The following is a 13,777-nucleotide window of genomic DNA, read 5'->3' as shown; positions in this document are numbered from 1 at the left end:
CTGCCCAACTACATCACAGTGTTATGGCATTTCAATGAACTTCAACTTTTAATCGTGTTTACGGATGACTAAATGAAAGAAACCCACAATACACATCTCTACGCTACGAGCTTGCAGTGGTGGGACGGCTCTCCATAACCTCAAAGCCGATATAGAGATGACATACATATTGCTTCATTATTTCTCTGAGAGCTTGAATTTGCCGTCCGTGCACCTCATCAGACGGGCCGATGGGATTTTTCTGCACCTGAAGCCAGAGCTCGCCGGCAATCCGGCGGTGGTGCGGTGCAAAAAAAGTCATAAAGAGTTTTGTGTCAAATATTTAAAAAAGCGTCCTTTAAAGGCCAGAGCTGATGGGCGCTTGGAGAATGCTATCTTCGGCAGACACCGGCCGCTCGTGGCTGCAATGAAGTAATCTAAATGCATTTTGCTGGTGATGTGATACACTTTGAGCCGCGCTTTCACGTGGCTTATAGAAATGTCGCCCGTGTCAAAATGATCAATAACCCCATTAGCTAAGCCGAAGAGGACGAGAGCTTTGCCGCGCTCACGCTGGAAGGTTCCAGCCCCAAGTGAACCGGGAGGTTTTACTGCAACGCAACCGGCCAATTACGTCTCCCGCCGCGCTCGTGTGCAACTCCCCCGAGGTGTGTGTGGAGGACGTGGACACGAGGGTAAAGCGTTTGGGTGTTCCGGAAAGATGGTTTTGAGTCAACACCGCCATCTCTTGAGACATACGCATAAAAAGAAACGTTTAAATAACGTATAAGCAACGTAACTGGGCCCATGCTCGTCTACATGAGCATTTTGGTGCTGCATATCCCATAATGCACCAAACCCGTCACAAGCCGCAAGCAAGGAGACAGGTAACATTAGCCACCAACAGAGATGGCCTTTATATAAGCACCAACCCGAGCAAATGAGGCCGTTCCGGTAGTGAAAAACAGTCACGTACCTTCTAAATCTCTCCGGTCTCAGAGGGCCGCCGGCTGTCATGTCCGGCCGCACCTTTCACAGCCAACAACCGCTGGAGAGATTGCATTTTAAACCGCGCTTCTTTCTGCGTATCTCGTGAGATCTCTGCGCTTTCTCTTGTGTAATTAACGACGTCAAAGCCCGGGCCTCCTGGCTGCTTATCTAGCAGCTCCGCCGGGACGCGGACGAGCCGTACGGGAAGCCTACAGGATTAGGATGATTTGTAGAGGAAGCAGAATGAGCTCGAGGGACGGCAGGCGTGACCTCTCAACACCCTGCCGATGCAAATGGAGGCCACCGGCGTGTTGGGTAACAGGGCTGACAGAGCGTGTAAGTGATGGCTGCTGTGGGATGCTGGGATCCAGGGCTTCTTTTTGGGGCCGTTTTGTGGAGGTCTGTGAATGAATTAAGCAGCTGTGTAAGGAACTCGGAGAGGAAACCAGAAACAAGCGAATGAATTCAGCATGTGTTGGGGTGTAAATTATTTGTAGGTTTAGTTGAGATGGGTCCAAAAACACATCCCTCTAACATCATCTCGACCACATGTGGTGTTAGGAAACCTGTGGTCAATACCTGGAATTATGCTAATGCTAAAGTAACTAATCTATACTATAATATAATTCATAATGCATGTACAATAATATAAAATGCAGTGTACTGTAAAAAGAACAGAACAGAACAGATAATATGAGATTATATAGAAAAGAAAATATGAACAGAAATAATGATTTGCAAAATGATTTACAACACAACACAACAAAACAATTATAATACAATATAGTTTTTAAACTAAACTAAACTATAATAAATTAAATCTAATAATATCAGTATAACAAACTAAAGTAAAATATAAAAAATAAATAATATAATATAATTTAGAAAATAAAACATATAATGTACTATATATAGGAATGTAAAAGAAAACAAATATAAATATGAAAATGAATTGAAAAACAAAAATAAAATGAATATTATAATAATATAATATAACTCATATTTTTATGTTAGAATAGAATGGGATATAAATACTACAATAAATGTTTACATTAATTTCAATATAATACAATAAAACTAGACCGCATGTTGAAATACCAACATCATTTCTGCAGTAGCTCTATCATATAGAGGATTAAAATGAAACCGATCAACTGTACAGAAGTTCATCTTCTGATATTTTACACAAAAGCATCTAAAGAAACAAGATTTTACTGGATACGAGCGCGGACTGATAAAAAGAAATCAGATTAATGTCACAGTCGATAAGCTTTCTCTGCTACTGTAAATGCCTCATTAAATATTTATGATTTGTGAAAAATGGCTTTGCTAAATCGAAATGGCAAGCGAAGAGGTAAACACCATAAAAGCGTGCCGGTAAACAAATAAATGGTTTCAGATGTGCAGATGTCTAAAAGACTCCTTCACTAACAAGAGGAATGCATGCATCAGCTCTGAAATGTTGAATGTTTTCTAAACGCTGCATTACTATTATACTTATTTAGACAAATATCTGCTTTTCCTCAGTCAACATGACTATGTAAATGTTCAAAACAAAGATCATGATGCGTGAATCAAAGTGTCTCATCAATCTCTTACAGACGCTGGATTACACTCGCTGGACAATGTAAAATATGAAATGAGCAGGTGGATAAATAAATCTTGTTTAATTTTCAGTTTTTGATCATGGGCAGGTAAACTTTAGCACAATGTGACTTGATTACAGCCAATCAGAATCAGAAGATATTTGATGGTTAACCATACAGATGTGAGGGGTGGGGGCGGAGCTACAGAGTGTGACATCATAAAAACACTGACAAAGCCATCTGCAAAACACCCCGTTGCTTGTCACAGTCAGTAAAGACAGAATCGCTCGTTTGCATGACGGAGAAATTTATGCCCTGTCACTTCATTGTTTCAAATGACAGGAAAGATTTTCTTTATTTTAATCGTGAATGTGAAACAAAGTGCACATTAGAGCTCAGAATGAAAATCTACACAAACAAAAGCTCATGTGGACGATTCAATAGACCTGACCTTCAGTTGTAGACACATCTGCAATTATATTAACCAGAAGTGTTCAAAAAGTTAAGTGATTTCCATGCGGAACCCCAAAAATCAAAAGCTGATTGTATCTAAACAGCTTGTTAAAGTGTGAGTGCTTTAAATATACACAAAAACTGCTCGACAATTGAAGCTTTCAAAGAACAACACGGAGAGATTTCAAACCTGATGTCTCCCGTTCCTCTTATTGATTTTATGGGGTTTTTTACTACATAAATGTCACCAAATTCGCAATTACAGCCAAACTCAAACTGAAGAAATAAATGTGCACTTATTAACAAGCTGTCAAGAGTGACTTTATGTAAACTTGCATTGCCATGAGACTACTGATGTGGATTAATGCACACGTGTCACATGCATGCCAAAGAGAGACGTGTAAGTATTAGAGATTAATCAATATATTGGTGAATAATCGGTCTCGGTTGCAAATTTTCACAATATTGGCTATCCTGGAAATAAAATAAATACAGGAAATTCTTGGTTTTTTTTACAGATCTTTCACGTAAAATAAAAAACGTAATTTTACAGTTTTATTTTACATATTTTTTTTATGTACTTTTGAAATACAATCAAAACTGTAAAATTATAGAAAAAGACAGCAAATTTACAAGAAAAACAAGGGAAATGTAATTTTACAAGGAAAACCCCAGCTGCCAGAAAATTTCAGGGTTTTGTTTACAGTTATTTATGAAATACGCTCAAAAAACTATAAAATTACAGAAAAAGACAAAAATTTCCCAAAATGGGAAAACAATTTAATATACATCCTTATAGCCTATCCTATAATTTTACAGTAAAAAAATATGTTACGGTATATTTCTGTTTTTCCAGTTTACAGAAAATTTCCGTGTTTTTTATGTATCTTTTTCAGTGCATCAGTTGAGAATACACCAACTCAATCTAGCCAAATCAAAAACTTCCCAATTAAACACAGTGACATAATCAGAACTGACATGTGACACAATGCAACCTAAATCGGAGGTTACAGATTAAATCTTTGTACCTTTTGTTGATTTCCACATGCGTGACGATAATCCAGTAAAGTGTGATGTGCGGAGACAGCGCTCACGTCTCATTGTTTATAGATGTACTGGACTCCAGATGGTCCATCTCTTGTGTCCTGAACACAAGGTCGTGTAGCGCTGATGGACTGAAGACAGCTGTCTGGCCCATATTTACCCTCACGGGACATACAGAGTTATCAATAGAGTAAAGGTCATACTGGGCATCGGTGTCCTCTGTGTGTACAAACACCATCAGCACATCACTACGTCAACATTCACTCCTGCCAACATCACAACGTCAACTAGTAAAAATTCAAGCCATCAACTTCAAATCACGAGAGTTTTCATTATTATGTGTGGGAGACCAAAATACAAGTACCTGCTCTTGTTGTAGTGCACAAATATACAGATTAATTCATATTTATTTAAATATTGAACTAGACTTCACTAAACAAACATCACTGTACCATGATATCCAAATATATACACACACCACGACAGCACCTCTCTCTCTCTCTCTCTCTGTACATCTGTATCCATCATCACTTCAGCTGTAAAAGCCAACTGAAGTCCGTACAGACCCAGTTATCTCTGCTTCACTAACATGATTTTGGACGGCGCTCTCTCGAACCGAAGCCAATGTTCTGTCACCGTGGACGACGGTGGAATATGGCCCAGCTGCCAATCAGAATCCTGCATCTGCCATCCTGCAGCCGTTGCCAGGTCAGCATCTCTGGCACACTGGTGCTCACTTGATGAAACTCAATCAAACTGATCCAGAATAAATGAACAGGAGTGAAGATCCAGAGAAAGATGTGTCGTGTACTATAGTACTGTAGCTTTAGCTTTCTTCTCTCTCTGACTTTATGTCTATCTGTCTCTATCACTCCTGGGTTTATACTGTCTCATGACATCACTTATACTGTTTCTCTAAAACAACAAATACACACATGCGTACAACAAAAATGTGCACTTTTAATATAACCATGAACAAAAAATACTATATATAGCACATACTATACTCTTTAAAATTGTATAGGGTACTGCAGTGTCCTATTGTATAGTGCTACATGTCGTGTGTCGTGGAATGGAATGTTATGTTATGTTATATGTTATGTTATGTTATACTAAGTTATGGTATAGTAATTAATGTTATGTTATGTTATGTTATGGTATAGTATGGAATGTTATATTATGTTACGTTATGTTATGGTATGAATGGTATGTAATGTTATGTTATGCTATAGTATGGTATAGTATGTTATGTTATGGAATGTTATGGTATAGTATGGAATGTTATGTTATGGAATGTTATGGTATAGTATGGAATGTTATGTTATGGTATAGTATGGAATGTTATGTTATGTTATGGAATGTTATGGTATAGTATGGAATGTTATGTTATGGTATAGTATGGAATGTTATGTTATGTTATGGAATGTTATGGTATAGTATGGAATGTTATGTTATGGTATAGTATGGAATGTTATGTTATGTTATGGAATGTTATGGTATAGTATGGAATGTTATGTTATGGTATAGTATGGAATGTTATGTTATGTTATGGAATGTTATGGTATAGTATGGAATGTTATGTTATGGTATAGTATGGAATGTTATGTTATGTTATGGAATGTTATGGTATAGTATGGAATGTTATGTTATGGTATAGTATGGAATGTTATGTTATGTTATGGAATGTTATGGTATAGTATGGAATGTTATGTTATGGTATAGTATGGAATGTTATGTTATGTTATGGAATGTTATGGTATAGTATGGAATGTTATGTTATGGTATAGTATGGAATGTTATGTTATGTTATGGAATGTTATGGTATAGTATGGAATGTTATGTTATGGTATAGTATGGAATGTTGTGTTATGTTATGTAATGTTATGGTATAGTATGGAATGTTATGTTATGTTATGGAATGTTATGGTATAGTATGGAATGTTATGTTATGGTATAGAATGTTATGTTATGTTATGTTATGGAATATTATGGTATAGTATGGAATGTTATGTTATGGAATGTTATGGTATAGTATGGAATGGTATGGTATAATATGGAATGGTATGTTATGGAATGTTATGGTATGGTATAGCATAGTACATTATAGAAAATAAGTATAGCATAGTGAGATGTAGGGTAGTCTAGTGTAGTGTTATGTTGCCTTGTACAGTATACCGTCAAGTTGTGTAGTATAGTATAGTATGGTATAGCACAGTATAGTTTAATAATATGTAGTGTACTATACCATAGTGTAGTGTAGAGTATAAAAGTACACTACATGACCTGGGGCCTGATACATTTCATACATTTCTATGTCAGCATCACCTACACGAAAGTAAAGACAAAAATCTGTCTAATATCTGAAGAGTTGGCTTTTTTTCTCGTTTAAACATGTTTTTGATAAAAATATCACACCCTGTTGTGGTCTCAGGTGCATGAATTGGTATCGCCGTCTCCATGGAGACCACACACGGATCAAACAGTGACGATGTGGGACTGAGCTGGAAAATAAACTCAATCAATATGATTAGGATTGACCTTGTAAAAGCTACAGCCATCACTCGAGAGTATCTCTCACAGGATTAAAAGCCCTTAAGTGAACTTTGAGAATGAGCCCTAGGAAGTGCTCCAAGCCGCTCTAGACACTAACCAGCACACTGCATCACAGATGCGTGAAAACCAGCGCTGTTTTGGCTTCAGGCCTGACACGCTCTGACATCTTAATAGCCTTTCTCTGTGTGCGTTCATGCATTTCAGACGCGCCGCAAATGAAGATTTGTTTGGATTTGCGTGTGGTGTCAGTGGGGCGGGGAGGGGGCATGTTTTCACCATCTAATGCCTTGAACCTGAAATGGGCGGGTATCAATAATTCACCAGCAAACAGCAGGCAGTAAAGTCAATGAGTAGTAAATAATTCAATCTATGGGAAAGAGAGTTTCACTGCTCAGTATTTCAATGCAGAAACACCGGAGGAAGAGAGTTTACCAACCGACGGCTTGATTTGAAACGGCGTGTAATTATGGAAAGACAGACAGACACTGTTGTGTTCGGTCAGAGCAGACGACGTAACCCCACAACACTCACACAAAAACAAACTGTTCTACACGTCCAATCACGTAATACACTGGATGTTTTTTTCCAGGTGTTATCCAAGGTTAAACATGCAGGAACCATCAATGCTACCAATATTAATACCAGAAACAAAACACCAAACCAGAGAATTAAAATCAGAATAATGCAAATGTTAAAGCAGATGTGTACAGAGCCAGACACATGTCATGGAAGTGAAAAAGTAAACTATGCACATGATTTACAACTTTGTTCACTAAATTTCATAAATCAATTTATAACTTTGTTGTGACCCCAGTAAACTATTTATATTTTATTTAATTTATGTTAATATTAAATTGTATTATTATTTGACTGTAAAATAATTGTATTAAATAAACAATTAGTTGAATTTTGTTGTATGTTCATGTTTGTTGAATGGGTCCTGTAGTTTGGTCGCATTTAAACAAAGCGTACGGTACATTGACATCTAGTGGTTGAGCTCTGTATTGCAGTCTAAATTGGAGAGAAGTTTAGCCAAGTAACGGTTCGTCTCGGTTTCTTTTGATTGTTATCAGAAATCATCTACAGGCGCTCTATTGTTTGTGAATGTGTACCGGAAGTTAAGTTGGGGTCACAAAAGTGCGCATGCGCAGTAACCTTTGTTATGTTGTTAAGATGAAACCGTCTATTGTCAATACGTTTCATGTACAGCTGTTTTGTAACAATGAAAATTGTAAAAAGCGCTATATAAATAAAGTTGAGAGCATACAGTTATTCCTAAACTAGTTTTCGATCATGAGAAATGAAATATTTGATTTACTCTGAATGATGTCATAATATAGGCTACTGTAAAACAGATCACGTGATCTCGGTCGCCTCGTGTTGATAAAAGCTGCGGACTGAACTGAAGTTGTCATGAGGTGGCTTTGTCCAGGTCTGGAGTTAAATCGATGCTTCTTCACGGGGCCAAGAGTCTTCATTCAAATGAGAGAAATTGATTGGGTCACATTTTCATTTACATATAAATGAGAAGCGTTATCGGACCGTCCACTTGTGTGAGTTTCCTGACAGCTTGAACTTTCTCCAACTCATCTTCAGTTCACAGAACAAACTGTGATACATGTACGAAATAATAAATGATCATGTTATTGTGGGGAAAATCACACTGAGATTGTCATGATTTTGTGAACGGGCTAAAGAGGGAAGAAAAATCAGCCAATGGGTGCTCAAAATAGACATGAACTTGTTCCATTCGGTTTAAAAGAGCATCTCCGAATAAAACCTCTTTTTATTACTTTTTTAAAACTTGTTTATACTCATTTTCAATACTTCATAGTACAACACATGATGAATTTCCTATCATGACATAATGTGTCAAATAAATGCATACGCTACACATCACTGTCTGATCTCCCGCAGTGACATAAACACACATACAGCGTGTGAATACTGGTCATAATGGGCATCGAGTAAAAGACAGATCACAGATGGTGTGAATTAGACGTCAGTGCCAGCACAGAGGTCAACAGAGACGACCTCAGCCGCCGCTCGGCCTGCTGGGAACTCCGGCAGTCCAATGCCACAGAAAGATGAAGATCACGCTCGACGTGTTCAAACCCTCTGAAGACCCAAATGCACGCAGAAAGAAACTTGAGAGAAAGAAACCGAGACACAAAGAAACTCGCAAAAATAAGAAGTGGTGATGCGCACAGAGAGAATATATCCTGAATGGTGATTTGTTGTAAAAAATCTTGTGTTTTGGGTAAATTGTGTGAGGCTCTAGTGGCACTGAATGAAATGGGGAAAATTGTTACCTTTAAGGAAATTGCTCTTTTCTTAAAATTGCTTCGACTCCTTAGGAAATCACTTTATGAAAGGCTTTCTAATGCGCCCCAGTAAATTTCAAATCAAAACGGACTTATTTACTTTTTTAAAACGCATTCATCAGCCCATGTTATTACAATGATAAAAGCCTGCCGTCGTAATTTCCCCATCCAAACATAATGGCGAGAGAGAAAATGGAGCATTAAATCTAACCGGGCTGTGTGAAAACCCTCAGGAGGCTAAATCTGAATCCACCGTTCAGTTCTGGATCTCAAATATGATTTCCAGTTTCCACGCTCAAAAAAATAAAAGTCCCGCTCTGCGTTTCTGCTCAGAAAAGCATCACGGTACTATAACGGGTTGGGAATGACACTGCATGTTGACTTCAAACAGCATCATTAAAAAGATATCAAGATTAAAACTGGGGTAAGAAGGGTTGAAAAAACGAGCGACAGTAAAGTTTACATTACAAGAAGAGATCTTCAACAGAGAAGACGTGAATTAAGAGTTCAAAAGAGACAATTGTCTTCTTTTGCACAATGAGACGCTGTCGTTAATGAGATGCTCTGGGCAAAGCAAAGCCGGAGGCCTGGAATATTGACACCGTTGTCCCATTGTGTCTTGTTTCATAATTCTCTAGCTGATAGTTATACTCAAGGTATTACCACTAGGGGTGACTCCGAATAGTGGACGATTGGATGCTTGGATAGGAGTAACCCGATTCGACTACCAATCCCACAGTGGAATCTTGGCAGAGGTGTTATGCAATGGGGATCATGCCCTTTTGGTTATATGAACAGTGGCGTAACAGACGGACTTTTTCCCGGTTTTTTAATGTAAATTTGCTGTCTTTTTCTGTTATTTTACGGTTTTTGACCGTTTTCAAAAAATACATAAAAATCTATATGTAAAATTCCGTGTTTATTATTATTTTTTTTTATTTTACATGGAAAATCTGCAAAAAATAACTGAAAGATTCGTTAAAATTACAGCCTTTTCACAGTGTACACATTCCAGTACGAGTCTGTCCGGGTCCAAATGACCACTGATGTCATTTCTATCAACACTCGCTGGAAACGTTCCATCGGCCCATCATCACATATAACCTCATTTAAAGTTTTCATCTATTTCTAAAGCAGACGCGTTTTCTCTGATTCATTCATCAAGGCTCAGATTGCTCTCCGGACATCATGTGCCTGGAGTCCCACAGCAAGATTTCTCTGAGGACCGGTGACTTCACGCTAAAATTCCCAGCAAATGTCCTCTACGTGTTCCAGTTAGCGGCACCATTACAGAGAACACGTGTGGTGTTATCAGAGAGGACACGAGCGACCAATGATTCAGACTCCATATAGAAAACCTGCTCCTCTTTTCCTCCCTACTTCAAGACATTCCAATCAGGCATATAACAAGGAAAAAGTTTAAGAAATAAACCTACAACCTTGTCGTCCAAGAGAAGAGACATGTTCTCCTCGACTGTGTAATTGTTTCAATGTTCAAAAAGCCTTTATCAGTCCCCGTTTCACAAATCTGATCTTGTGCGAAAAAGTACCAAGGGGCGATTTTGCACGAATTCGTCCGATGTAAATCTCACAAAACCTATGATAATTAGAAAAACGGATTGAGGTCCACACTTAAACCAGCTAAAGCAGACCGTACAAAAACATCCAAATGAGATCCCACGAATTAGGCTCCGATTAGCGAGTAGGCAGAAATGAATTGCCAATGAAATGATGTTCAACACGACTAGAAGCCATTATGAGATTTCTCCTGTAAAATAGCACCAGAACATGTCCGACTGTCTCTAAATGGATTTGCTCTTTTTTTCAACAGTAAGGAGGGGAGCACCATCTATTAAAGCCGTCGCTGCAGGACCATCAGGCCGTCGGGACGCCGCTTCGGAACGGTAAAACATCATTGATTTTGCCAGAGGATGGAACAGCTTCAGCAGAAATGTGAACATGTTAAGGCTGAAAATGGATTTTTAAATATGTATTCATTGATTTTTGGTCTCTAAGTGTTCCGTTGTGACGTGTTTTTTGCACAACGGTGGGATGTGAAAAGAAGCATAAACTAATTTCCTTCAATTGTATTAATCAAACAAACGCATTAAAGTGTGAGTCAGCGTTTTGAGCTTTTACCCGGTTCCAAAGCGAGACTGCTAACACCATTATAATCACATAAACAAATCGTTCAATGAACGTCTCAACCTGTGGAGCTTCGCTTACATTTCTCCTGAAATCTGTGCTGAAACATTAAAGATTTCTCCTCCTTTTACACAAATACTTCAGAGTTCTACTGATATCACATAAAACCCTGAGCACAGAAGATAACACACTGTGTTTCAGGCTAATTATATCATCATTTAAGAAGCTTCACGCCGTGACAACAAACTGATTTATGTGCTGGTAAACAGACGACAGCATCATGAAAAATGATCTCGCTTGAGGAACATACACATTTTTTGCATTGACAAACTTCACACCAACACCACTGACTGTGATTGACCGCCACAAAACAATGACAGGACAAAAATTGAATAATCAGCTAAATATATCTGAAAAATGAACAATTAAAATAAATCTCTCTCATGCTATTTTAAATGATAAATAAGTAATTAAATAATGTTTATATGTATATATATTTACTATAAATATACACTATACTTTATAAATGTATTTTAATATGTATCTTTATTTGCAATTGGATTATGCCATTGGAAAAGTCGACCTTTAAAATGCACAACTTGAAACCAAATGTGACAACAACAAAAAAATCCGTAAAAATGGAGAAAAAAGTGTCAATATGGCAAATTTGGTAGTGTAAGGCTATCAATGCTCCTTTACTAAAAATGTCCAGATTTTTTCCATAATAAAGTGAGATACTTACAAAAAGCAATTTCTGGTAAAGCAAATGTTTTAAAGCAGAGTATGACGACAAAAACACACATTCAGGTTTGTGTAGATCTGTGTGAGATCATTTCCATGTCCGGCAAATCCATGTTTGTCTGCTCTCGTGTGAAAAGCAGAAATATCGTTCAGACTGACTGTGTATCTAGAGTCATCCTTTGATTTCTTACTTGATTGATGTGCTTGAGTTTATCGATGACTTGACTGATCACCGGATCCACCTCCTTCACTTTCACTTCCGGGTTTTCCGCCTGAGCTTTAATCCCGTTGCCAACGACTCGGAGAGTGTAGCTGGAAAGACAACAGAGGAGAGAGGGTTGTTCGCTGTGAGTGGGTGTTATTTCTCAATCCACTTTTCTATGTAAAGGCGTCTGAAGCTCAGCTGTTGATGAAGAAGGCCTTACATGAACCGGCCAGATTTACCAGCACACCGAAGAGATAGGCGTACAACAAAAGAGCGAAGCACAAAGACCAGAGACATGGCGAATAACTCAAAGCCAAGCTATAAAGCGACAGGCCTGTGAGCTAAGAGACGGATTAGAGTTTATGTGAAGAGAAGAGAAGAGATGTGCTGGTGATAAGATGCACCAGTGCAGAATAAAACCCGCTGACAAAACGACATGAAACATTACAATTCTTTATGGGTGAATGCATTTTACACCATCGGTAAAACCAGCCGCGTCTCACCTTCAGGAGGACATCAAAAGTAAAGTCTTCAAACAGATGGAAAAAACATATAAATGAATAAAAAAATCTGTGTCCCCGTAATCGGATGAGTCTTGTTTATAGCCAATAAACAATATCTTTATGCCAAAAAACAGTGCACGAACGCAGAAAAAACCCTCTCCGTTTGTAGTAAACATTTGGATGAGTAATATAATATTGACAGTAAAAGTGTGAGTCACTAGTGTTCAAAAACATTTGATAGTAAAACCTTCATTATAAAACATATTTGTGACCCAAAAGAGGTCAAAAAAGACACGTCTTAAGTCATTATAAACACTGATAAATGCTGTTTTTTAATGCAAGTGCCTTCCTATAGTGCTTTCATATATTTGTTTGTTTTGTTTGCATAAAACACACAGACAATAAAGAATAATAATATAGAAATCACAAAAACAAGAAAATTATGTTAATATTATATTAACACACTGTATTATAGAATACAACGCCAACAATGTCAAGGTTTCTACCAGTAAACACAAATAAACCAAGAATAATAATAATAATAATAATAAGTCAGTACTGCAGAAGTGAGCTTCAAAATCAAATCAGAACAATGAAAAAGTAAACTTGAGGATGGAAATAACAAGTTTTCTCTCTATTTACTAAACACAAAGTGATTTTCTGAATGTTTTATGTTATAATAATTCAGTAGCATGTTAGCAGTGTTGGGTGTAACTAGTTCCTAAGTAATTAGTTACTGTAATTTAATTACTTTCCCCTTGAAAAGGTAAAGTAAGGGATTACTCTTATTAGTTACTTCTGATGTAATTGAACTAAATACTGTGTAATATATTTAATAGTGGAAATGACATCAAAATTCTAATTTAAAATGTATGCTTTAATGTATCCCTCTCACGTTCGTATACTTTAAGTTAATAAGAATAATTTATGTAGTTATTTATTATTTATTTGAATGAATTAAAAAAGCCGTTTCATGTCTATCCTTGAATCACTTAACTAATCAAGGTTGATGTAGGATATTAAAAGTCATTAGTAATACGTAATTAAATACTTTTTGGAGAGAGACATTTGTACAGTAATCTAATTACACTATTGAATATGTCATTAGTAACTAGTAATTCATTACTTTTTCAGAGTAACTTGCCCAACACTGCATGTTAGATATCGAAATACATGTCACGCCGAGACACCGGTGGTTTCATCTTGTCTATGTCAGGCAGCAGGAGAACCGGCACGCTCGAGCCGTGAGTCTGT

The 13,777-nt window shown here is 37.3% G+C and overlaps 1 protein-coding gene across 1 annotated transcript in view; it reads right to left on the bottom strand.

Moving 5' to 3' along the window:
• Positions 1 to 13,777, bottom strand: part of gpc5a (glypican 5a) — a 174,077-nt gene that overhangs the window by 100,410 nt on the left and 59,890 nt on the right. The window contains exon 6 of the mRNA XM_057331481.1: positions 12,007 to 12,127. Within this exon, the coding sequence (XP_057187464.1) occupies positions 12,007 to 12,127 (121 nt within the window). The remainder of the gene's footprint in view (positions 1 to 12,006; positions 12,128 to 13,777) is intronic.

Source organism: Triplophysa rosa, linkage group LG4, assembly GCF_024868665.1.
Source record: "Triplophysa rosa linkage group LG4, Trosa_1v2, whole genome shotgun sequence".
Lineage (NCBI taxonomy): Eukaryota > Metazoa > Chordata > Actinopteri > Cypriniformes > Nemacheilidae > Triplophysa > Triplophysa rosa.
Note: the sequence above shows the minus strand (reverse complement) of the source record. Positions and strands in the feature narration are given on the sequence as shown.